Here is a 26,659-nt window from a genome sequence, read left to right as displayed (position 1 = left end):
GCGGTCCACGTGGCCCAGATTAAAAATCACTTCATTTTTTTGTTTTACAGCCATCGATGTCGGTAAGTGTCGGTAAGTACAGACGATTCATCATCATTCCGCTAGCTCCCCTTCGTTCAATTAATTACCTACAATATTTCATCATTGGGATACGCCATTGTTCCCTTACGTCCAAAGTGATCGCGTATTTACAAATCTATCGGTCGTAGTAGGCCATATATCATTATTCATGACGACGTACTTAATCCTGAGACGAATTTTATAAAACATGGATTAGTGCAACGTTATACGTGGACCTATGGATGGTCTGGATGTAAATATTATACGAATGATTCCTTTATCGTTAATACACGTTCCAATCGTTGCACTAATCCCAATGTTACTGTATTTCGTTCTGTGACCTGCTATAAAATGGACGATCGATGCTCGATCATATTGATCGGCATCGATGACTCTCAAAAATTCTCCTATTAATATTCTACCAGGGTTTTGTAACAACTATGAGTACAAAGGAAAGCGAAAATGTCGCGCGAAGTTTCTTTGCCATTTCTCCGATAGGACTGACGCGTTCCTTGGTAACGAATAATTTTTCTTTTTCTCAGACTTTATTTGCGTCAACGTCGCCCGACGACGACATTGCTCCCCTTTCTGCAATTTTCAGTGAATTCTAGGACATAGACTTGGCAGTTTACATAAAAGCCTACGCGTACAGCTGCTGTTTTGTTGTCCCAGCGTCATGCTTCGGTATCATGACAAAATGGTACCCTCTCTTGGCGATACGAGTTCCGGGAAATTCGTTTCTTTTTCTTTGTTAAATACCTTCGCTGTTTCAATCGTTTATTGTTCGCGTGGGGTGTCCCGGTTAACGTCACCACCTTGAATGTCCTCTTCGTGATTCTTCTCGATGGAAGTAGTGGACTCTTTAATGGAATCCCATTTTTTTTAAAAGGATGGTATTACGATTTTCGTTTATTTATACACAAGACGGATTTTTTCATTTGGAAAAAGAGTCGAATAAATATTCTCCAATTGTCAATTCAATAATTATAATTTCAACAGTTGAGCCATCAACGGTTCAAATAGAGTTTCCAAATAGCCATCAAATTTTTCAGAGCATATTTTCTCGCATAGGTCAATCTCTAAAAGCAAACTCTGAATATCATTTCCAATATAAATATGACAGTTAAAAATCTTTAAAATTCTCAATGAAGGTAGACGATGGTCATATACCATAAACGTTTTGAAACTTAATTCGGTACCTTCGTATCGAAGGACCATTATCGGATCTGCCGTACTTCTTTCAAACAGAAAGAGATTCAGAGCAGAGCTTAGCTAAGACCCTCCTCCCCCTCTGAGTTGAGGATGCGTAGAGCATCCGATTCGCGTCTTAAATACTGCAACAGCTAAGGGACGACAATGCAATCTCGGTGTCGATTACCGAGACCCTAGGAACGGGTGGTGTCCGTTTCGCTCGAACAATAATGACGCATCATCGCGGCACCACGAGTAAGATTACAATTGGAAAGGCACTTCGAACGAAAAGTATGGCATCCAGCTACGACAAAGGCGTTCCGCGAGACTCGCGAATCCTCGAATTGACGTTAATTTATATATCATGATAGTATCCTTCGAAGTATCAAGTACTCCGTGTTCATATTACCTTTTTCTACAAAAAAAAAAAAAAAGAATCGAAACAAAAAGAACATTGTGCCTTCGGCTCTTGGCAGAACAGAGAGACGCTCGATAAATTCCTTCCCTTATACACCATCGTTAAGTAAATCTCTACCGATCTAGAAATCCTTTCAACCTCTTGCATCCAAGGAAATCAGTCTACCTGGAAATTCGGTACCTTCGCGTGCCCACCTGGACACACACGCACACTCTACACAGAGTACTCCTCATTCCTCCGTATCATTGGGTAGTCTTACGTTTCCCACGTAATCAGCGTTCGACGGATCGACATTATTCCCTGCTGCAAACTCTACCATTACACGAACGATTACTTCTTACTTTGGAGTTACGAGACCCGTTATCGGATAATGATCGATTCTAATGGACTGAATCGCGTCACGATCGTGACGCCTGACAAGGTCCCTTCATCGGGGTTGTTACTACGTGTCATGAACTCGGCAGACAATTGCGTCGACTGATCGAAAGGTGGCAATAATAATCGTTTCTTGCAACGTAACCCGGCAACGCAACCATCACAGCCACGCGTACGATTCCAACTGAACTCGATGACCAGATTCGGGCTGAGGAACGGTCAGAGACATTTCCCGGGATTCTGGGAACACCATTGAGGCCACATCGCTTCTATCTTCAAGCCCCGACTGGTGAGTAGTTCCATATGGGCGGCTAGCCTTGTGTACACACTCTCGTCCGTCGAGTAGCCATTGGTTGGCAGGTCGCTCCTACGATTAATAGGAAGAAACATTTCAGGGGTTATGTTGTTAAAAGGGATAATCAGGTCGACGCTTAATATGGACAGAGACAAGCAGAACATTCTCTTATGATTCTCTAATCGATTAATGTCAGGAACTTCTGAGAAATCCTCTCGAGAGGTACAGAACAGTCATCTCCGTCAGAAATAGAAAGGAGACATCAACCATCAGGGCAAAGCAATCATACAAGAAAACAGCGCGGCAGAAATTGCTCACCATAATCGTTCAGCGAGAGCTGACGCCCTAGGCCATAGTCGAGGTCCTAGAGAAGCATCGCCGGTCTGCTCGCTCCAGATCGCAGCCTCCCCGCCAAGGACTAAGTTCAGGTGTTGCTGAGGATAATCCCTCCATGGTCGGTGATTGTAGACTGTCTGCCAGGTACGGTACTCGCCGCAAGCTGCCTCCCCCGTTTCCCTCCATCTACCGAACCCGCAGTCCAGATACCAGGCATCCACGTGCGACACGATCACACGGAATCCGTCTTCCAGCAGGTCTGGAGTCTCGGGCCAGTTGCTACCGCCCCAGGACTGAATCACGTGGATCTTCGGATCGAAGTACATGGTTATGTAAGGCCTCTTGGTCAACGGTGAGCTCCACAGGATCACAGCTCTCGGCATCTCGTCGCGGTTTGCCTTGACCAGCCTTTGTAGCATCTTCGTCTCGAACTCGGCCCACATCGCGTGATGATCGGTCATGTTCTGCGCCTGCATCGCTGCGGTAATGTTGCCGTATTGCGCCCAACAGTCGAGATTGACCTCGTCGCCGCCTAGATGCACGATGTCACGGATCTCCGTCAGATCCAACAGCTCCCTGTACAGCCCCTCCAGTATTCTGTAGGAGTGCTCGTTGATGGGATTCAACTGACCGCAATTCGGCTCGCCGCAATACGACGACCATGGCTGCTGATCAACGCACAGTGCCAGCTCGCCGTACCCATACTCTGTCCCTGAATCAAGCGGATTAAACGCGTGACACGCGTTAGTCGCGGTTTCACGGAGGACTAATAGTAGCACGCACATCGGGAAATATGGAATATACATGCATTTGGAAAGCTTCTGGTTAACCATCAGGGTACACTAACACCTCATGGACTGGGCCAATCGGTTTAACGAAGGAGCAAAAATGTTTAGCAGAGGACCAAACTCAGGTCGAATCGATAATGGGTGTTAAATAACCACACGTACACAACAGGTGAAATTAACAGATTAACTTTTACAATAAAATAATACTTCCAAGACGTAGAGGATACCGTATCTCTATATGTATTCGACTACTTGCGTTCATTATACCTCATCTTTATAATATTATGTATAGAATAGGACACTACACTTGTTCATTCGGGAGTCAGACAGGACAGGTACGTTCCCCCTTGAAGTAATGACGTAAGATAGTTCCAAGAAAGGATATCGTGGGTATGGTTGCAGTTTTAAAAAAAGACATTAGGTGACCACAAAAGCTCCCCACGTGACCGTTAAAAAATTGAAGTATAATTATAGATCACGGCACAGTGTTTTACGGGCCCAAAACACAACTCACCCCATTGCCATCCGGCGCCAGCGTGGGCAGGCGAATCGATCTCCACGAGCACCCTGACGCCCCTGATCCTAGCGTAATCCGCGAGATCCTTGACGTCGTCGGGCGTGTAGATCTGATTCCCGCTGTACGCGCCCCATCTGGCCATCTCGGGGAACTGGGCAGAGTCGAAAGGGAAGCTCTGCGAGTCCGTCAGGTGCCAATGGAAGGTGTTCAACTTCGAGGCTGCCATACCGTCGATGACCCTCTTCAGCCGTTCGATCGGGAAGAATTGTCTTCCGGTGTCGACCAGCAGACCCCGGTAAGGAAACGTTGGTTTGTCCTCGACAGTGGCACGCGTCAACACCCTCAAAGCACCCTCCCTTCCTGCGGTCTCGTCCCACCAGATCATCTGTCCAAGAGTCTCCAGACCATGTCTAGCGCCGAAGTAGCTTTTCGCGGTGATACGAGCCTCCAGAACCTTTCCTTTTGGTATCAGCTCGAGGGTATAGGATTCATCCGTCTCCAGATTGGGTCCGATTGGTCGGCCATATCCGGCGCTGAGGTATATTACGAAACTATCCACGCCCGATCGACTTTTTGCGTTCGCGACTTTCACTAGACTCCTGACGTTTCCTGGAATCGACCATGAATTTTGTTTTGGGAACTTATTCTCATGGTTTATAGTTTTTTTTTTCAGGAAATTTGTATACTAGGTTCGTGCAGAAAACAGGTCCTGTTTATGTGAGACAAATTAAAGGCGATTACCGATGAAGACATCCTTGGCGTGTTCCAAGAGGTTCTTGGTTTCCTGATCGCTGGTGTTCACGGTAACGAACTCAATCTGCTGATAGTGTATTACAACGCTGTCCTCGCCCAGAAGGACGTTTCCAGTTGGTCTGGGCCAAAGCAGACGACTGTTGCCACCGCAAAGTGCGATGCAACTCGCCAGAGAGGTACGCGACGATCTCACTGCTCGCCTCTCACATCGGCCGGCCACGCATGCCCAGGACCAGGGGCTCTGAAATGTCCTGTATCCGGCAGCAAAATTCAAAAAAATTTCGAGATTGTCAATGGACACATTTATGTATCATGCTGTTAATATTATTTCCGGTTTTGAGGACAGGTGTGCTTGAGAAAAAGTTTCGGCAAGCTTATTAGACACACGTGAGGATGCAGATTGTTAAGATACAGACACGTCCACTACCACTTATCCTATCTACGGTGAAAAAATTGAATTTCAATTAGACAGATGATGTCTGATGTCGAAGCAAATGGCGGTGGTGAACGTATCGTGTGCAATTATGTAGAATGAATTAAGGAACTATGGTATTATTGAAACGTCTTAGCCTGGTGCAAAATGATGACTAAAGAAAGGAGAAAAGCATACTACGCAAAGTTCCTGTATCTATACTAGAATAAGGAAAGAAAATAATTTTGGAGTCTGAAGGATCCATACTTTTATTTAAAATCTTTCATAACTCTCACAAAGTCCCCCTTGTCTACCAATAATTTTTATAATAGTTGAGTTTATTGCGGTTTCTATTGTGCCTATTGTGCGATAATAGATCAATACCATTTAGTTACTGGAGACCAGAACGGAAAAATCCTAAAGTGGAGAGAGACTAGACACACCGAGCCGGACTCGCGGAGTGATCGAAACGGTTCTCGGAAGACGGGAAATAGAACTCGAAGAGAAAATAGAAGAGCTCCGTCGTCGGTGGCTGGTGAACCAGTCGCTCGTGCAAAACAGCCGACGGTTTGCTGCTGTTGCACAGATAAAATCGCAGCGATAAATATTCATGGGACGGCTATCCTCAACTAGCGTTTAATTTACAAGGATTAACAAGCATGCGCTTCATTCCTCTGCGCGGAAGCGTATTTCCCTCCGATTATTATTTAAGTTTCACTTGAAAAGACTGAACGAATCACAAGGCAGTACTTTTGAAATTTATATTAATATTACTTAAGTAAAATTATGTTCAAAGACCAACAGAAACCTTTCGAATCCTCTATACTGTGTACGATGGACAAAATTGTGTATCATCTAGAGACACTACCGTACCAGTGAATTATTCAGTTACACCACGGAACGATCGACTAACAGGGACCGGGCAATTCCAGAAAGACAAAAAGAAGGGATGAGAGAGTAGCGCTGTTACATGCAGGGGATGGACCATGAAGGGAAGCAGACGAGGGGGGGGGGCTGGCAGGAGTCGAAAAGCGAACGAGATCTCTCCGTTTCCGGGGAGGGGTGGAAGTCACGGATGAGGGGTCGGTCGTGGAGATTTCAGGGACAAAAGGAAGCTTTAGCAAGTACGGGGGCGACTGTGTCACCCCTCGGACAGGGGGGGCTGTTACCTAGGCTCTTCCAGATACTCGTAGAGCCGTTCCTCGGGTCTCTTCGTGCTTTCATTACCGACCAGGAATGTAACCAAGCCTCGTTGCAACTCCTTCAGTCTTTGATGCGCACACCCGAGTCGCCGGAAGTGCGAGGTAATTAACGAAAAAATAAACAAAACGAGAAAAAACAGAGAGTAGCGGTAAAAAAAAGTTTAAAACTGTGGTGGTGGTTTGAATTGATTGTGAATGAATCGCTGTGGGAGGGACCACGAGACGAGAAAAGGGGGATGGATAGGAGGCCTTCTTGAATCTTCCAAGTCTTTGACTTTTCATGATTGTCTTTTTTTTGTTCTTTGACTGATAGAGACGAGTGATAATCCAACGATGGAGGAGAGGAGTTGTATGAGCGACTGTATAAGAACGAGGATCGAGTTGTAGGATCGATAGCACGAATGGGATGCTTACCGGCGAGACGAGAACGGCTGGAGAGAGACAAGGGGTGGCGCGTGTGCGTACATGGCGATGAGCAGGACCCCAGTCATCAGGACCAGGAAGAGGAGAATCTTCCTCATCCATCCGCTGGGAACGCTACCCATCATCCTGGCGAGTCTGGAACAAAAACCAAAGATGAGTGTTCTGCGAGGTATCGCCTTCGTGACGTAGAAATGAGTGTGGTCGCGGTTTAAATTGGTTTAGACACTTTGGAATTGATTAAATGAACATCATACATACGATGTGCCTACTGGAATAACTTTTCGTGGTTGTTTCAAATGGCCTGATACGAGCATTGCGTCCAAATGCAAAAGAGATGGATATTTCGTGTCGTATAATGACGTATTTTATGATACAGACACTGATAAAAAACCAGAATAATCTATATTATCGAGACACTCGATAAGAATACAAAGACCGTTCGCGCGAGCAGAAGGATCCACGATTTTTATCAACTATGGTCACTTTCGAAGTCGCAGTCATGATTATCACCAACGAGAAGCCATATATGTATATTGTGAATCCTCTTAAATTTACTTAGGTTTCGAGCAGTCTAAACTCAACCCTGAATCGAGCTTGATCTCCTCTTTAGTCATCAAACAGAATTAACGCGCTAACAACAAATCGTAAGTACGACGTGCTTAAACTGTGATGCTCGATGCTCCCTGGAAAGAGGCTTACGAAGGCCTGTGTCACGTGGGTCAACGGTGACCCTCGACATACAATCATTACAACACTTAGTTCGAATGAGGAAAACGTAATGGTTCGTAAAACTGATATATTTCAGGCCCACATTTATTACTCCATGGTGTCATAAACGTTATCCATCGAGCTTTAATATCCCCCAAACAATACTTATTTCTGTCTTCTATAACATTTATTGCATACTCGATAAGTGTTCTAATACTCGATAAGTGACTGAATAATGTACGATAATAAGATAATAAGATCATAAAGCTAAAATTCAGACTCTTTAAAGTATCAAGTGTAATGATAAGTAATCCACTAGTTTGTTTTAATACACTTAACATTGTTTGGAGTCAAAATATATCTTAACTCTTTTTTTTTTTCTTTTGAAATGATTATGAACATTGACGATCTAGCGCAAAATATCACCTTCTGATTTCCTCGAAAATAAGTATCGAATTTGGCAAAATATAGTGGATGATTTATCGGTGCACCTAATACAATTCAAATTCCTTTTTGAATGGCACTAGTGGTCGATGCAGGAATATCGTACGATAAATTACCTTTGGGCATAATTCGGGAGGCTGACGTCGAATTCGATGGGACCGTTCGATCGGTACGGAAACAGGGTGCCATGTCGCGAGGCTACAGGCATCGACCACGAGCGAGGGACGAGTTGTTCCGTAGTTCGGCTCAAACCAACCGAGACTAACCCGCCGACGCCGCCGCCGACGCCACGATTGCATATCGGAAGACTAAAGTTTTCGTGTTAACAAACAAACCGCCGGCTGTGAATCGATTCGGACAACCCGTACGATAAATCGACTCGAAGGACAAGCGGAAGTTTCGCGGTAATTTTATGCAGGCCGTCGCGACGCTTATACACCATTTCACTCGTGTCTGAGAGAGGGTGGAGTACCAAACTCAGTGTATACATATACTCTATAAGCTCATTATCAAACCATACGTTCCGCGATTCGACGAAACGTTTCGAATTTCATTAAATAAAGGTTTCTTGAATCCTGTAGCTATGACGTCAATATCGATCGACCGGTTAAAAGACAGATGAATAATTTATGCTTCCGAGGCATGGCATATGAAAAATGGAAATACATACATTATCGGCTACGGTGGATCGGTCCGAATTCAAGAGGATCATTCAAGTCCTTGATTTTCAAATCGTGACAAATCTACGATCATGATGTATTTAAAGGGTTTCTTTGCATTCTTAGAATTACTTTAATTTCACAGTATTTGGAATCGCTAAGTAACCCCGAAAATTCCAATTTTTTTTGTACTCCGCAGGTTTGTAGGGGTACCTCAATCGTAGGTTGACATTTCCGCTGATATTCAGTTATTCGGGATGAAACCTCCCCTTGAAGGTTAATTTGGACATCTCGAAAATTATAGTAGATATTAATAAAATTGTTAGAATGAAAATTTAATGGCTTCCTATGCTCTATAAAAGTATGTAATGAAATTTTTAAAAATTGGAATGTTTATTTATTTAGTTATTTCAAAGAAATAAATTTTTACCCCTTTCATTGCACAATTTTATAGAGCATAAAAGCCATTACATTTGTGTTCTGTTTTTTTTTAGTCATTAAGGCCTTTGTTACTACATAGGAGGAATTATATTCGAGTCACAGAACGTTCGTATATTAGGGTGTTTGGATACAAGAGGCTTTAATATACTTCCTTTAATACTTTGTAAGAGATACGAATGGTTTCTTTAGTCGCTGTTCGGCTTTGTGCGTGGTCAACCGACGAGCGAAAAATAAAAAAAAACCCACGAATTATTTTCGCGAGCACGATATTGTGCGAGACACACGCCTCAGGGGGGTCGCGAGGCCTAATTGCACAAAAGAGTCGTTCCCGGCCGTGAGTCACGTAATATGCGTGGTGGTCTCAACGAGCCTCCGTGTATCGCGATAACAGTCCGTCTGCCTGAAACAAAAAGCTTCGGCGCGACGCCGAGAATTTTTCCGTTCTTTCGAGCTTTCTTTTTCTTCTGTTGTTGCCGCGACGATTCGAGACAATTCCACGTAAACACCTCCCCCCTCATCACTCTTCCTCTGTCCTTTGTGATCCAAGTTACCGTAGCACTTTACTCCGACCCACGAAAAATTGACTTATCCTTCGGAGGATGTATTTGGACATTGGATCGTCACTGTTTGTAGAAGCCAAAAATTCTGGAGTTTGTTCAACGAATCGCACAAGGCCGCACCTTTCTTTATTGAAAGGAACGAAAAACTTCAAATGATAAGATACTGCTCCACGATCCTTATCGCGACCAGGTTCTGGCTTGAACAAATTTGGGCGGAACGCTTTAAATAAACAAGGAATAGAATTGCCTTATTATATAGCCGTCACACGAGCATAGCCCCTTAAACTTTTAATCAGGGGGAGAGAACTGGGAGGGCTAAGCTGACTGGATCAGGGTGTGTGTATACACACCTTGGCCCTGTTCGTCCCGCTTCGTCCTAGTTCCACGTCAGTGGTCGGCGTCCCGTTTCGTCCTGGTCGTCGTCGTCGCGACGCCGCGCGTCGTGCGCGCCGGGTAACCGTGGTCACGTCGGGGTTGGAATCGCGTGGTGGCGTAGCCAGGCAACCGCGCATAATATGACCAGCCATATAATAGTTTGAAACGAAACGGTTGCCGGTGCGGATCGGGGGAAATATTCGGAGGGATATATTCTTGTTTTTCCCCCCCGTCGATCGTCGTCTGTCCACCGGATTACCCTGGGTGGTGTTGACCGATGGAGAACGCCGGAAACGAAGGAGGATAGAGCGGAAATCACGACAAAACAGAGGGACTACGCGTACGTACCCCAGTCTATGCAATTGAAGCCATTCTCGGGGGAAAATTCGACGAATAAATCGCGAAGAGAATTCGATGAATGAATCGACAGAGATGTGAATGGATCGGAATGACATCCTCTGTGTACAACGATCGTTGTCGGGACAGAGTAAACGAAACAGAAAAGATCGAAGAATGTTGGAGAATCGAGAACACTGACTGTCATGTTATCTAAATATGGGTAATACGTACATTGCAAAGGGGGCTGAATTATTTAAATGGCGTTACAGAATTATTGCGTAACATTGATATCCCAGTAGAATATACAACGAGACCAACAGCTTTTATTGACTAAACATATGTATTTTGGACGATTTATGACTTGGAGAACGAAAGTGTGTCTGACGACGTATGGCCTTTTTCACTGTAGCAGTCGGCGTAAACGGTTGATTGAGGTGCAATTTAATGTTGCGGTGAAAAATAAGTAGGGTGATAGACAAAAGTGTTTGGAGGGTATAATAAACACGGGAAAGGTATGAAATCACGATTTTCTGTTTAAACGATCGAGCAACTTCGAAGTTGTCGGTCCCGTTTGAATCACCCTGTACAAAATGCGTGCTACATGAAGACTGTTATGGAGGTTTGATGAATGGTGTATTGATTGAATTGTGTCCACGGAACACCAAGGGCGAAAAAAATAGAATGTACAGGAGTGTAAATAATTGAGGGTCAACCGCGCAGGTGATTTTGTAGTTTGATAAAGTGTCCATAGCTTTCGAAGGTTCAATATATATCATATTAGGATTATTGTAAACGATTCGATGGTCAGAAATATTGTAGATTTATGAAATGTCCATTTAATATTTTGTTTAACATTAATAGCGTAAAATCACGAACTTGCCCAATGTTTTTGTATTAGGCTAAAAGTTTCGTCAATTGAGTAGGCTCCGCATAAATCGATCGTATACTCGTGAAGGCCGAAACAAATGACGCAATAACTATAGATAGGCTCTTTTTAGCTCGAATATTCAGCTCGCGCGGCGTGTAGGTACGTAGAAAAATATTTTCGCTCTATCCTACGTCAATGTTTTGAAAATACGCGTATCCTGTCGATGAAAATTATTATCGGGGCACGAAGATCGACCTTTCGAAAACATACAATTTCCCCACCACAAGAACTCGAGCCACGAAGGAAATAAAATTATAAAACGAAACCGCAATTATTAGAAAGTTAAATTTATGTTTTATGTTGAAGTTGTTTAGAAAAAAAAACCGGTGTAATAATTAGGTAGTAGTTTGCAATTCAACCGGATAATATCGAAATCTTGATAGAATATCGTCGTAGCTATTTCAATACTATGCCAAGGAGTTAATTATGCATGCTAGAATGCAAGATCATTTCCCACTGAAGACACGCGAATGAAACTAGGACGTGCAACGTGTTTTAATAATCCATGAAATTCTTCGCCGGTCTCCATTCACTCGATAGAAATTTCTTCTGTATCTCACGACCGTGTCAAGCCTTTCTCTCCGCCAATATGCATTCGCTCTACGCTGCACTCCATTTAAATGTTTCTATCGCCACAATTTTCAGAGAATAAAATTTCTGACAAAAAACGGGTAAAAATAAAACTAAATATTATTAGGATAAAATAATATTTATATTATTACGATAAATAAATATTATTAAAATAAAGTAATATTTATTATTACTTGGATTTTAAATTCTCACAGGTAGAGGTATGCGAAAGAGACGAGCGTTTCGATCGAGGAAACCCTGGGGGGGACTGAATGTCGAATAATTCGATGCAAATTCACCGGGGACACGTCGAGGATAGCGCAGAAATAGAACACGGCGGTGTTACACTTTTGCGGAACGTTTGGAAATGTCCCAGGACTCGGTACCACGAACGAAAAGGTAAGGGGGTGGCTCGCGCGCGGGCTTTAAGGGTGACTTCCGTGCAAAGGACGTAATCGATGAACGTAAGGCAAGTCGAAAAGGTCCCTGCCTGGTCTGCTTCTTTTCGAGCTTCCTCCTGTCCGTAAAAACAAACCGTTTCCTCTAACCCAACGAATGATCTAACAAACTTAACCATCGACGAATAAAACATCTGATTATTCCGTACATAGACGTAATGATTCGTAGCGTCAGGTTGTTCCAGAGAATATGTTTCAGCTCGAGACATCAACTAACCGTGTGTTGTCTTTATTATGCGAGCAAAATCGTGTGCTCTATTCTGCCTGAAACGGGTGAATAATGAATAAAAACGGAAACTTATCCAGAGATGCGATTTCTATGCAAATGACGAATTGACGACAGTTAAAGGGTACGTATAGTTCGCCTTACAAGGAGAGGTCCTCAGGTGTAACGCTGACTTTTTAATGAGTTTCAACATAATGATAAAGCTGGGAAGTTTAAAACCAATGATATTTGTTTCAGCCGCAAATGGCCATAAGTTTATGAAATATTTAATGGTAAATTTCTAGCGTATATATAGGGTACTTCCGAACAGTGTTACAACCCGAAAGGTTGTGATGTCACATGCAAAAATAATCCAAAAATCTAGACTATAATTTTTGTCGCATTTTGCTTCATTTTCGAGACAATCGAAGTTGAAAACCTACAGGATGCGCGTGAATGGAATAGGTCAACGTTGACGCGTCTGACCATTATATTCCATTTCTACTTATAGCCAACACTAAACATTTGGTTGAATTTCGAAAATGAATTATTTTGAAAACGAAGCATTATACAAAATAATGTTCTCCTATATTTTCGACATATTCTTGCATATAGAATCACATCCATTCGGGTTGTACCAACAGTTTGGAAACACCCTGTATACAGGCTACAACTATAACATTAAATATCTCATGAACTAATGATCATATGCGGCTGAAACAAATATCATTGGCTTCAGAATTCCAAGCTCTCTCACTAGGTTACACATCTTATTGAGAAGCCAACGTTACACCTGGTGGCCATTCCTTGTTAGATATATCGCCAACGAGGAATGGAAAACGGTGAACAGGGGGAAAAAACGGTGAAAATCATAATTGCAGGATGACGTTCCGGCGAACGATGACGGTGCTGACCGCAGTGGAGGTTGCTTCCGCGAACAAACGGAACGCGACGAACGTTAACGAGGACGTGGCCATTCTGCCGGGATACAACGTTACCACCACGGCGAGCGGCGCATCGAGCAAGACCAACCACTACGAGACCGATTTGCACGGGAACGTTAACATTCTTCTCGGTGGGTGAGTAACGAGATAAATTCACATTTCCGTGGACGTTCCACGGAAGCTTCCAGACCTAAGGATCACGAGCCTATCGGAACAGGTTTCGGTTTTCTTTCCGTAATCGCGAATTTTCTCGCCGACCTTTCCCCCGCGAAAGTAAAGACACGAGGATAAGGTAAGGTGGTTCTGGCCTCTCTTCGCCATAGGAACGTGTTTACAGAGCAGAGACACGCTGCTTCTCGAACTCGATTAGCGAAAGAGAGGGAGAGAGCCTTAGTGGCTGGAAGTTTTGCTCGAACTTCTGAAGTCTAAGGCTTACCACCAACTGTACAAGACACATACACAGAATATAAATAAAAGTTTCACGACAGATGAGGAAGTTCACAGAGTTGACAATCGAAAAAATTGATGTTCGAATAAGACAAATAAGGAGACGATTCTAAAGACAGTCCGATAACGCTAGAGGAATATACATATACATACACACACTGGGGAAATCGAAAAATTTCTGTGATTCTTAGTTCGTTAAGTAAAGAGATGTTTGATTAAGCGATTGGACAAGAGTGATCTACGATAACGTAAGCAGTGGAAAAACGAACAGGAAACTCGCCGCACCGCGTACTCTGATCGCAGAAACGAGACGACGGCGTTACGGTAAACGTAATCCGTTAATGCGCACAAAGTCGTAAATAACGACTACAAATCACCGGCTCGCCTGACTACCCGGTGCTAATCTAGAGACGCAAGAGAATTACCTGGGCAAACTATAGATCCGCAGGCATGTTCTGTCATTCCCGTGAAGCATCTCGGTGCCAGCGATCGTTCTACCTGGGAGCTTCGAAGTACGGGATGATATTTCTCTTGAGGCTTGTACGATAATAACCCTTTAACGCCTAAACCCTTAAATCGTTATTTCAAAATTATGAGACTGATATATATGTTGTATCTCAACGGAAGAAGGGTCGGTCAGAGGGAATTTCCAACGATTCCACGGATGTAACACTGAAAAACCGTCACGAATCGCGGGTTTTACGGGCCGATATCACGACAGACTGGTGGACTTAATATTACGCGCAGGGCGCGTCGATTTAGTCCTAGGCGGTCCGGTTAACGCGCGCTAAATATACGCCCGGTCTCTCACCTATGCTCTAGATCGGCGTCCGCGCTCGGCGTTGTTTTTCAGAGCGATGCTCAGCGGCGTGATTATGGTCGTGGTGCTCATGTGTTATTGCTGTCACAAGAGCATCAAGAAGAATCGATCCCAGGAGTACCCGCAATACTGGCGAACGGAACCGGATGTCCATAGTCTGGAGATTTTCACCACGGAAGCGCACGCCACAGTGAGTGACCTTCCTTCCAGCTATACATAGATTATACATACATGCTTCCGAATGGATCGATCGTTTTTTTTTTCTATTTTTTAATCCACCCCACGATCGAGTCTGTGTCTTGTAGTAGGTATTGTTTGCTAGAGTAGAGGGTTATGACGGTACAGTGTTGACTAGGGTCAACTAGTTTTTATAATTTTAAAGCCAATTGAAGAATCCAGGGGAAAAACGATCGTATCGAAATTGAGGTTTTAGTTGATGTGCCTGGGTTAGGGAAAGCTATTGAAGTATAGTGTAATAAAGGGACAAAAATGGACACATATCAGAGAAATTGAAGGCTACAGAATATTGAGTTCAATGAGACAGTTTTCCGATGGAACGATCAGAGTTCAACTCTGTAGCTCAAAGTCTGGACTAAAAGAAAAAATTTTACTATTGTAGAATTTATGAATGTTTAATGTTCTTAAAGAGATTCAGAAACGGATTATAAAAACGATGATATTCAATTTTGAATCGTGTATAGTTTGAAAAAGTTCACAAAGTTTCTTCTTGAAATGAAAATGTTACTTTTTGTAACTATAATCGTATTTCTCCTTGGACTGTATAATTATGTAATCGTTTTTTAATGGTCCGACGGTAGTTGTATATTTTCTTCGAGAAGAAAAAAGGGTTCGTTACCATGTGTAGCATCGACGAGACGAAACCAGTTTGCGAACGGTTCCGGTGTATATCAATTTCTCTGGTTCATCGCGTATCGAATGCAAAATACTCGCGGTGCATTAATGCGTTGACTTGTACCGGGTAACTGGGCTCGCCTATTTGTACGTACACTGCTATCAATTGCGGTGCAATCATTTGCGGTTTCAAGAAGAATTAGTACCACTAATCGCGTTGCTTCCTTTCACGCTTTACTCGGGTCACTTGCGTATTTCTTGCTGATCCCGAGGAGTGCCGTTCTAATTCCGTCCTTAGAGCGTGATAACACGCGGAGATCGAGATTCCAGGTTCCTGGTAACTACAGAACCAGGTCTCCTTGAACAACCTTTAATATTTAGGTAGCCGATGTTTAGCAAGCGGTATCCGCGTGATCAGCGCCTGGATAATTAAATTTATCACCTGCACCGACGATCTTGTTAGATTGGAAGTGAATGGCCATTCCACGTACCCAAGCTGCTCTTAGCCTGGTTATCCATACGGAAATTTTGTATTTCTTTCCACACTGCTGGAAACAATTAGAGGGTGTTACAGTACAAGTAGAGTACAAGTGTACATACAGTAACAAAGTTAGTTTTCTCAGAACTTTCGTAGCATCATCAGAACACCAAACAAAACGAGAAACGTCCATATCTGAATTGATTTGTCCTGTACTATAAGACCTGACACAAGCATACAGTAAATCTTCGATGAGTGTTCGAAGGTTCCTCGGCACTGAACATTAAATATTACATTCATTAAGAAGTTAGCATTGCAATCGAGGACGTCTCCTTGCCAATGCCGAGGAGTCTTCGAATACTAATCGAGGATTGACTGCATTGGGCAACCTAATAATACAATAAGGTCTGTCACCAGTGCTGCGAGAGACAATCAACAACGGATGTGATCCAGGAGGAAGGATCCATATACGGTGCCCCATCCTGTCCAGTGACCCCGAATTCGGGTCCAGGACCACCGCCGACCTACGACAGCCTCATCTTCGATCCGCGTAGTCTACCGGCCAGCATCGAGAAGAAATCAGACGTTGGTCACACACCCGGCGTCATAATCCCGTCCATGGTGTCCACGCTTCTTGGGCTGACGGCTACACCCGTGAGATCCGTGGAATGCGACGTGTCCACGTTGGAACAAGAAACCACGGGCGTCGACGAGGGTCTACCTTCGTACGAGACGGCTTTGAAGCTGGACGCGAACGGTTACGTGTAACTGGCCCCCTCCCACTCTCCCCCTAAGCCTCTACCTTTTCTCTAATCGGGGCTGACCAGGAGAATTTTACGATTCCCCGAATCGATTTGCTGGTCGTCGATTCCCTTTGGTGGGTTTTCTTACGGTCCAGTGGACGGGAAACGGAGCCGTTGTTTGTTCCAATCCGTGGCTTCGGTGCTTCGAAGAACCCTGGTGGAAGTGATCCAGTGTGCTCGTAAAGCAAAACTCTCTGGAAGGTGAGGCCAAACGGTGATTTTTGCGACTGTATATTCTTGTGCTGGTAGGGAAACTATAGAGTCTATACTCTAAATGATCATTGATCCTTAATGTCTTGAAGACACGGTTCATATGTTTGTCCATTTCTGCATTCCACTGCCGGAGATGCGAATATTTTGGCCACCTTCGGATCTTAGGATCACCCTGTGTCTCTTCCACCAGGTATACTCATTGAGATGAAAGGAGGATTTTGGTATTGAGAAGCACATCGAAATTTATTAACCATTTTCTAGACTCTCTTCGAGTTACGAAGTGGTGTGTTTGAAACTGTTGCGATGGAATGGTTGATACTGTTTCAAGGGATAAGTGTTCTTTTTAAAACTGTCATTGAGGTTGAAAATGGTCTTGGAAATTTCAGCGAAAGAGGAATCATGAAACAGAAACGGACTCTGTGGGATCGTAGAAGGAAACTTCTAGCTGCAATAGAGATTGTCTAACATCTTTAGAACTCTGAAGGTACCAGGCACTTGAACAACATGATTCTCTGTTCATATTGGCCACTGTAATACTGTATTCGGAAGACAATCTCCGATTTACAAGTACTTAATCGATAATGTACGAGTTCGTTCGTCTTGCCTGTGTGTTTTAGGGACACTGAGTTTCGTGAAGAAACTCTTGAATACATGAACTTTTTGAAAGTGACGAACTCGTGCTTCATAATATCGAGGATTAAGTGTTTCGTCGAGCATTTTCACCGATCGCATTGTAAATTTGTGTAAATAAAGAGTCATACGTAGCGACTTGAACGTGAAGAATCTGTAGAATCTTTGTTGATCGTACGAATCCATAGTCTGAGCGAATAAAAATCGGGGATCTTAATCTTCGGGAGGGCAGCCGAAGGCCATTTTAGCGGTCCTCGACTACGTCGTTGATCAGGTTAAAGACCACTTTAGGAAGGCCCTGAATCACTGCTTCGTTTAGAGCCGCTCGCGAAACTAATCGAGTGTCGCAAACTCGTCTACTGTCCTGCAAACGGGTTGCAATTATTCAACCGAACGACACGAGGGAGAACGTAACGGAAAAGGAAACCGAGATGTAATTTCTAAAAGAAACGACGAAAAGAGTACAGCTAATTGTACACGGTATTTCCATTGTCTAATCTATTTGAAGTCTTTAATTCAAAAAGGCATCGGTCGCGATACGTCAATCATTTTAATGGCTCATAATAATTACGGGAACGAGCATGTAAATTGCCTCTTTAATGTCCACTGATTACTAATCGACCGGTCAATTGGAAATTTTTACCCTCGCTTCGTGATATTCGCTGGTTATCTCTACTTGGCTCGCATACAACTATGAACTCTTGTGCATAAAGACACTGTGATATCGCGTGAAATTAGTGTAAGACAAATGAACAGGTTTCCTTATCATTGTTTAACGACACCACCAATCGTTACGCGAAAAATATATTTATCTGTGCATACACGACACGAATGTACATACATATGAGGACGATAACGCTGAATTTGTTTTCTTAACCGATTCGACAGGCGTACAAGCCACTGAATAATACGAAAAGTCGTTTAAAGACAAAAGGATATGACTCGAAAGCTTACAAAATTTTACATAACTTATCTTGTATTTCACACGTCAGTATCTCGTAGTCTGAACTAAAAAAATATTTTCATTATTTAAGTTTCTGCCTGGAAGAACTGTACAATGTTTGTAAAATATCGCTTACACACGAAAGGTGACGCTATTCTGCCTGAATAGCTCGTCAGAACTTCCTAATCGAAAGTAGAAAAGTTCCCGTGCGGCGTATAATAATTTTCCACCTCCTCTACTGGAAAAAATAAGGGGGTCGAAAGTTTTCGAACACGACCCTCGTAAATGGTTTAACGATCCGCGCGCAACTTCGACGAAAGTGGATCACGAGCGAATCCAATGAGCGAAATATTTCGTGGCGCTCTCGTAATCGAAACTACGAAACAACGTGCGATTAACGTGCACCAGTAAAGGTGCAACGTTCATTTATCAATTCCTGTTATAAAAGAGTTTAAAAAATTGCGATAAAGAAGAAAAAAATGGGCGACTTGTCACAAAAACCTGATAATTGTCGCTATAAAAAGTTACATTATGTATGCATGTCGTGAATTGGGGTCGCAATTTTTGCACGAATCCAACATTTGTAGATCGTCCCATAGATGCAAGATGATTGAAGTCAGTCCATTTGGATCAGCCAGTACATATGTACAGGGTGTATGTTTTACGTGGAACCAGTGGAATGTCTCCTAAGGCACTGAAGATATGAAAGTATATGTATATGTTCTTACAAATACTTTGGTATGGAGGGGAACATTAAATGGAATAAACAATTTTTTTGTGATCACATTGATCTGACTCCTTCAAATATGATCACATGATGATTCACAGGATCCTTTGAATTCTTGAAAAAATTAACCTTGAAATCTCCCCCACTAAAACACCTGCCAAAATATTATTTATGCCACCTATAATGTTTCCCTCCATACCAGACAACTTTTGTCAGAACCTATTTTTTCACATCTTCGGTGCCTCAGGAGATATTCCACTGTGTCCATTTACAAAGGACACCCTGTATACGGAGGCGTACGCGTTAAAAAAAAGGAGGACGATGCAAGATAAACACGTAATACACGAACAACCGTTAATCGAGGTCCACATCGTCGTCGTCGTGCCGCCTTCGCTCGTGTTAATTTAGCTGGTCGACGTCATGATAAACAGGAGCCGTGTAACGTGTTTCGATTAATTGGCCTTGCATTTAATGGTGCCACCGGCCGAGTTATTATCCATGTTGATGCGCCCGTCGACAGGATAATCGTATGTTTTTACAACGTCATCGGATTTAAGGCTTACCCAACCGGGAAGAAGACCCCGTCGTCGTCGTTTGGGTGCTTCAAAGACTTCCGTCCCGTTACTCCGGTTTCGCCACCCCCTTAAACCACCCCTTACCCTTAATGGGATGTATTTTCGATTCAAGCCGGCTTCCACGCGCGGCCTACAACTTGCACTTTGGCACTTGTTTGTGCTCGTACGAGAACGCAACAACCAAATCGGGCGGAGGCTTTGCATGAATCGCTCCGAAACGACTTTGGCGCGTCCCATATAAAGATTCGAATCTCGACACCTATTTTGAACGTGTAATAATGTATTTAGAATATATTTTATGCAGGATAATTCATGAGGCAACTATCGAACTGTGGAGTTCCATGGGAATTTTACATTTTTATAGACAAATTCCGAAACTTTCCTTCGTCAACACTATAAACTCGATCTCCACGTCAACAATTTACGTCATTAAGGAAGAATTTACTGGAAAATTTGTTTTGTCACCTACTTGTGCTCGGTTATCATGCTCGCAACAGTTTTCGTAGTGTGTTGCGATTTCTGAACACGCGACGTGGTAATGAGTTTTCTAGTCGTTGCGGTCCGATTTCGATGTAGGTACATATATACAGCGTTAGTAGCATCAACAATTGAAAACATTTTATGCTACTATGATCCCCTTTTTAACTTTTCTTAACTCCCTTTTTAAATTCTTTAATATTCGTATCTAAAATTGAGAATTTGCATAAATTTCACCAATCTAATAATGAGGTATAGTTTCTTTACGGTGTTTCGTTTTATTATACATACATAATCTTTGTTATTGGTCAATTCTTCTGGTTTTACAAATATTTATATTTTTCTTCAAAATTAAGTATAAGATGCGGAATGAAGTTTCCCAGAGATACAGCGTAGAAGAAGATGCAGTGATTAAACTTTTATCTTGATCTACGTAAGGTTCTAATTAAACGAAGCCAGCAGCACATGTACGTTTTATTCTCGCGATAAAGGGTAGACGAGTAGCAGCAAACGGAAACGCGCGTTCAGATACGCGAGTTATTTCAGTTTTCACCGAAGAAACGACCGATCCGCTACGAGTATACGTGTATGTCCGTTTGCAGGGACATTCAACGATATCATGGAAGACAATGGTATTGTACGTTCGAAGATTCTAAACTCCAGTACGCGTTCTCGAAACGGGAAACGGTGAAAATGACTGACAGAAAGATGGCGGCGTAATTATTTTAATATCACGAATCGTGTAAAATTATAGAAATAAAGGTGACGATGTACGAGGGACTTTTACACAGATGACAATCGACTGTGCGACTCTACAGATCCGATGCATCAGAATCTCGTGGAATTCTCAGAAATTTAGAAATGAGCTGTAAGTTTCCTCCACGTACGAAGCTAAAGTGGGAAATTGTAAAATGTTGTAACAGAGATAAACTTATTTAAAGGAGTGTTTTTTACGTCTTTATCTTTGCACGCACACTTACAATCGTTTTAACTTTGTACATCTTTGCGGTAAATTGATAAGTACTGCAAAATTTACGTCTTCGCCGTTGAAACTATTTAGAAGTAACAAATTCGGGAGGAGTAAGCAAGGAAGCCTGCAAAGAATGACCCAATTAAGCTATAGAAGATCGCAGTGATTCCAATATGAAACTGAGCCAATCAAAACGATAGTCCGTTGTAAAAGCTTCTAAACGACGTCGACTAATCAAGCATCGATCAAAAGTTTCACAATTCGCGACCGAAGTAAAAGTACTCGAAACGATGCACCGTCGCGATAAACTTATCACCCCCGCTCTGTGACAGACAACATTTCCCCGTTTTCGAGAACGATAAATCAAGCATCAATCAAGAGCTATTAAAACTTCATCGGAATGGATCCACCGTTTCTCTCGCAGACCCATCCTTTCGTTCGCAGAGCCACGCGTAACGGATTCATCCTCGAGGAACATAATATATTATATCCAGAACGAAATGAAAGAGTTTCTCGTTTAAAAGAACGTCGATCATCCAGTTGGACTCATTACAACGATAAATCAATCATCGAGCAAAAGGTTATATGTATGCACACGATTTACACAGCTATTAAAGCCTCGCCCAGAATGAAATATACCGCCACGAGATGATAGACTCATATGCTTTTGCGTGTGTTCTTTTCCTTCTTTTTTTTATTTTTATTTTCGTTGTTTCTTCGTGCAAAGCACACATCGATCCAGACGAGCGCTACTGAATTTATCGTGTTTGCGTAATTGCGATAACAAACAACGGAACGCCGTCGTTCCACACAACGAGAGTTCTCTCCGGGACGGAGAGCCTTTATTATTCACGGACACACAGCTATTCAATGGCTCCCGGGGCAAGTACGTTCTTCCGATACGGTGCTCTATTTCATTGCCCCCGAAACCTTGAACGACGACACGTAAGGTCTGGTTAATTGCGCGCAGACACGTCGTGTGGCAGCTTCCTTCTGCAGAACGGTGTGGCCCGCTCGTGCGGGCCATTTTTACTGCGGTGGGGCCTTTTGTTCTTGCGTGCAGAAACGTTTCAGAACCGTGTGTCCACGGTAGGAACGGAAATGAATTTGCAGAGAGCCATTATGTCCGAATAATTGCATGGATTCTTGGATTAAATGAACGATATGTTTCTGATCATTTTATGCATTCTCTTTAGTTTAATATATAAGGATTAAGTACAAGCAATGTGGAATTTATCCAATTACAGTAAATCCTCGATGATGGTTTGAACGCTCCTTGGCACTGACAAGAAGAGATCCCCAGGTGTAATGTTGAATTTTTAATGAAGTTTAGCACGGCGATAGAGCTTGGAATTTTGAAGTCAATGATATTCGTTTCAGTCGCATATGGCAATTAATTTATGAAATATTTAATGTTCAGTGCCGAGGGGCCTTCGAACACTCATCGAGGATTTACTGTAACTATTTATGAAAGGAACAGTTAACTATGGAGCAATGACATTTAACGTTTGAAAGGGTCGTTAAGCGGAAAAAGGTTTGAAGTACATATAAGCTCTTCAAGGCTCCTATAAAACTCTATTTTTATGGAGTTCTTGACATACTCCAGACACTGGACGAATAATTCATACATATCGGTGAATTATCACTGTTGATCTAAACTGTTCCGGAACTATAGGCACTAACTTAACTCATTAACCGGACGTCATAAAAAGTACCGAGGAACAACGGGCTCGTAAACTTTAGATAGTTCACGAGAACGTTGGTAGAGATGGAAATAGGTTTAATAAAATATTTACGACGAATTTGTCTCAATTCCGTGCAACTAGCGCTGTCTATACCTAATGAAACACCTGGTTCGTTAATCCGATGTCGAATGGAATCGAATGGTCGAAAATTATGACCACTGATAAAGGACTGTTTTAGAATCATGAGTGTTATCTTAACCGGTTGCTAGAGCTCGTAAAAAAGAAGTGGATGTCGTAAAGTTCCAACAGTTTGAAAAAGAAAAAAAAAGCTTCACGAGTGAGTTTGGGAGCGCATAATTCCACGGAAATGGATTGACAGAAGTACATATGAGCTGATTTTTCTTCGAGTCACATGTATAGCCTACTGATTCAAATATGTTATACGTTATGAACACTATCTGCAAAAAATGGATACTTCAGCAAAAGTGATCGTTATAGATATTTTCGAAGGAAAAAGATCCATTCGCTGGTGGCGTGGGGGCAGCCTTTAATTTTAATCCGATTCTAATCTCGAACTAACCTAGATTTCACCCAGGTCTAAATTAAATTAACGACGATTTCCTGCTGGCGGCTTAGAGCCCTGTGCGTTCATTGATCAGATAATGAAAAAACGTTGACGTGGCGTCGACAACGAGTCGACGAAAATGAAAAAAAAAAAAGGAAATGGTTACCGGATACCTTTTAAGTTTTTTTTTCTTTTTTATTACTCAACCGGCGAGGAACGTAATGGTCATCGTGAATTGACGATTACGCAACGAGATTCGGTTTTCATCGGCCCCTGAGAGGAATATAACGTATGTATGTATGTATGTATGCATGCACATATGTATATGTATGTGATTCGTTTCGTTCGAGAAAAATTACACAGTGGGAGAGATGGAACCTGGAATGCTGACAAAGGGAGACCCGGAATTTCAATCCCCGCGAAATGAAAAATGGGATTCGTTGTCGTACCGCATAATCGCTTTCCGTGTTTCATAAAACAGGAAATTGAAAATTTTATATGTATTAAGTATACAATCGATCGGGATTGTTTCTTGAATCGAATGAATTCGATTAAACCGGCTATTGAAATTGGTATGTATTATAATTTTGAGGAAACGAACAATTTAACTGGAATGGAATTGAATCTGGAATTCAAGCATATTCGTGATTTCCATTTTAATCAGTAACACCCGTTGTGGAAGAAAATTGGAAAAGAATAATAGCAGCTATATCTAGGTCTTCAGGACTCCAGTTTCTATCCTTTTTTTCCAGGATTGATTTCAAAATTATACCACGGGTCACCGGTGCACCACGTGGTACAGAACGACTAGATTTCTACGTTATGCCCAAAAGAAGTTAAAGCACGGGATGGATAATAGTAGGACAATAGTACAATGGAGTACCAGGTCCATTTGTATTTGGTCGCACTGTGTCACAAGACTTCGAAGAGATGAATATGGTACTCAGTCCGTAGTTAAACGTCAATTTGTGTCAGTCGGATTTTTAAACCTTTAAATGGTCCGCGTATTTGTTACGCTGTCTGGCCCAGCAGACGGTCTACGGGTCCTCTGTCGCACATTTACGCAAACCGATCAATTCCTGGAAAGCAATCGTCCTAGTGAACTGGCTACGGTTCTTCGAGTTTCACAACACAACTTCCCATTCACCTGTGCTCCACAAAGATATGAACGTAGGCGGTGGGTGCACCGTGTACACACACCGTATACGCATATACACAAATAGGTTACGCCTTTGTTCGTTGTACGTACGTACGATGACTTTCAATCATTCGTGTTCGCGGTTTCTGAGTTTCATTTATTACGATATCGCGAATTTTATGCACTTACGGAATAGGAGATTGTCAAGAACACAAATGAAATAAGAAACTGTACTGAAGTTTTGTGCAACTTTCGTAATCATTCATAGCATAATTGAACCTAGAACGAAAGAGATAAACTTCTGTTTAATGTATAAAAGTACGGATTTACATAACAATTGTCAATCATGACACTGATACAGTTTTCGCAACATTTGTTGGGTGACGATTCATGACACGATTGCAGCTATTCGATTAAACAATTAAACATGTCCTATTGTCATCGATAACGTAGTTCGTCTCTATTGTAACTCGTCAAGGATGTATCATACGCTCTTATCCGGAACATACGTGACATGACTTAATAGTGTTTCTTTGTCAGTACATAAAACTTGGAGAACCTTCGCGAGCATTTTTACACCGTCCTGTATTCTAACTCTGCGTGATTGAAACTATGCTCACCCAACACGCTCTTCTGTCATTAGTACTGTCGCTAGTTATTCTTATTGTAGATTATAAATCACGCTTCTGTCAGTACACTACACGTAAGTAAGGGGCCTTCACTCTAAATCTAGTAAATGAACGAATAAATACAAACAACAAATTCGAATAACGCATCATCCTTAGGCTATTCAGTCTCAAGCTGATTCTCGTCGTCCCCCGTAGCTTAGCGGTGGGATGCCACGACAGGACAACAAACGGATAGAATCGGAGCAATGTCGTTAAAAGAACGGGGCTCGTAACCGTGCGGAAAATGCGGTCGGAAATCAATGGAGCCGCTCGAACGCGTTCGACGCGGTTATACAAAAGGGAAAATAGTAAACGTAGCCGGGGCGGGAGAGGGATCGGCTGCAGAAAACTTACCTAACCTTGCAGCAGGACCGCTCGTTCGCTAGCTAGTTCCGCGTAGCCCTGTGTGCCCGAGGAAAGTTCCATGTACCCGTCCGGCGATTGATTCGATCCGCGCCCGCGGAATCACCCCCTCAACTGAGCCCTCGAGGGAGACATCTCTCGAAACCAAGCGAACGAACGAGCAAGAAGAAAAAGAGAGAAAAAAAGAAGAAAGAATCGGACGGGGGAGAGAAAAAAAAACGTTCACGGATAACGGTATATCCCAGCCATGTCGAAAACACGAAACCAGGCACGATTTGCCGCGGGCTGGCGCGCGCGCGCGCTCTCCAACGCCGTTGTCCTCTTCTCACTGGCACCACTGAGACCCGGCCCGGTAACGCATAGCTGACCGCATACGCATCTGTCTGTCACGACGAGATCTCACGGAATCGAAGGCGTCCATACGCATTTACCTCTCCCGCGCCTCTACATCACGCTCTCATCCAGTGAAGATTTCGCGGACGCGGACAAGCACCAACAAGGAACACACACTCGCGACACTCGTTCGCCGACTGAACGTGTTGCTTGTAGCACGGCATTGATAGAATGGATGGGGTAACTGGGGACACCTGGCGGTAAATGCGGGAACTACGGGGAGACGTGTCAGGCCGGTGGGCGCGAATTTTTCAAATTGAACCACGGACGAGATTGTACATCTGATTTTGCGATTAAAATAAATCGTAGGAAGGCTGAATTGAAAGGCTGATTTTATGAATGTAATTGTTGTAGAACGTACGTATACGTCCAATGAATGACAAAAATATTCGGATTTGTTTTAGGGGACGAATTGAAGGCTAAATTCTTAATTATTAAATAACGATTTCTCACAGATAATTTTTTAATATTGTATAAAATTCTTCTTAACGGTTTATACGTGTATTTATAA

General features: G+C 42.8%; 2 protein-coding genes across 2 annotated transcripts; one reads left to right on the top strand and one right to left on the bottom strand.

Moving 5' to 3' along the window:
- Positions 1-1,923: 1,923 nt before the first annotated feature.
- LOC107191612 (probable beta-hexosaminidase fdl) lies at positions 1,924-25,849 on the bottom strand. Its single transcript, XM_015580686.1, has 6 exons — positions 25,747-25,849; positions 6,762-6,905; positions 4,722-4,984; positions 3,978-4,589; positions 2,658-3,387; positions 1,924-2,411 (listed from the first exon to the last, which is right to left on the bottom strand). Exons 2-6 carry the CDS (start codon positions 6,893-6,895, stop codon positions 2,264-2,266), a joined length of 1,887 nt encoding a protein of 628 aa, XP_015436172.1. The 5' UTR covers positions 6,896-6,905; positions 25,747-25,849; the 3' UTR covers positions 1,924-2,263.
- Positions 13,340-16,781, top strand: LOC107191499. The gene is made up of 3 exons (XM_015580562.1): positions 13,340-13,536; positions 14,702-14,858; positions 16,416-16,781. Exons 1-3 carry the CDS (start codon positions 13,340-13,342, stop codon positions 16,764-16,766), a joined length of 705 nt encoding a protein of 234 aa, XP_015436048.1. The 3' UTR covers positions 16,767-16,781.
- Positions 25,850-26,659: the final 810 nt, after the last annotated feature.

The sequence above is a fragment of the Dufourea novaeangliae genome, unplaced genomic scaffold (genome assembly GCF_001272555.1).
Source record: "Dufourea novaeangliae isolate 0120121106 unplaced genomic scaffold, ASM127255v1 scaffold228, whole genome shotgun sequence".
Classification (NCBI taxonomy): Eukaryota; Metazoa; Arthropoda; class Insecta; order Hymenoptera; family Halictidae; genus Dufourea; species Dufourea novaeangliae.
The sequence above is the reverse complement of the archived record's forward strand: the minus strand, read 5'-3'. Positions and strand labels throughout refer to the sequence as shown.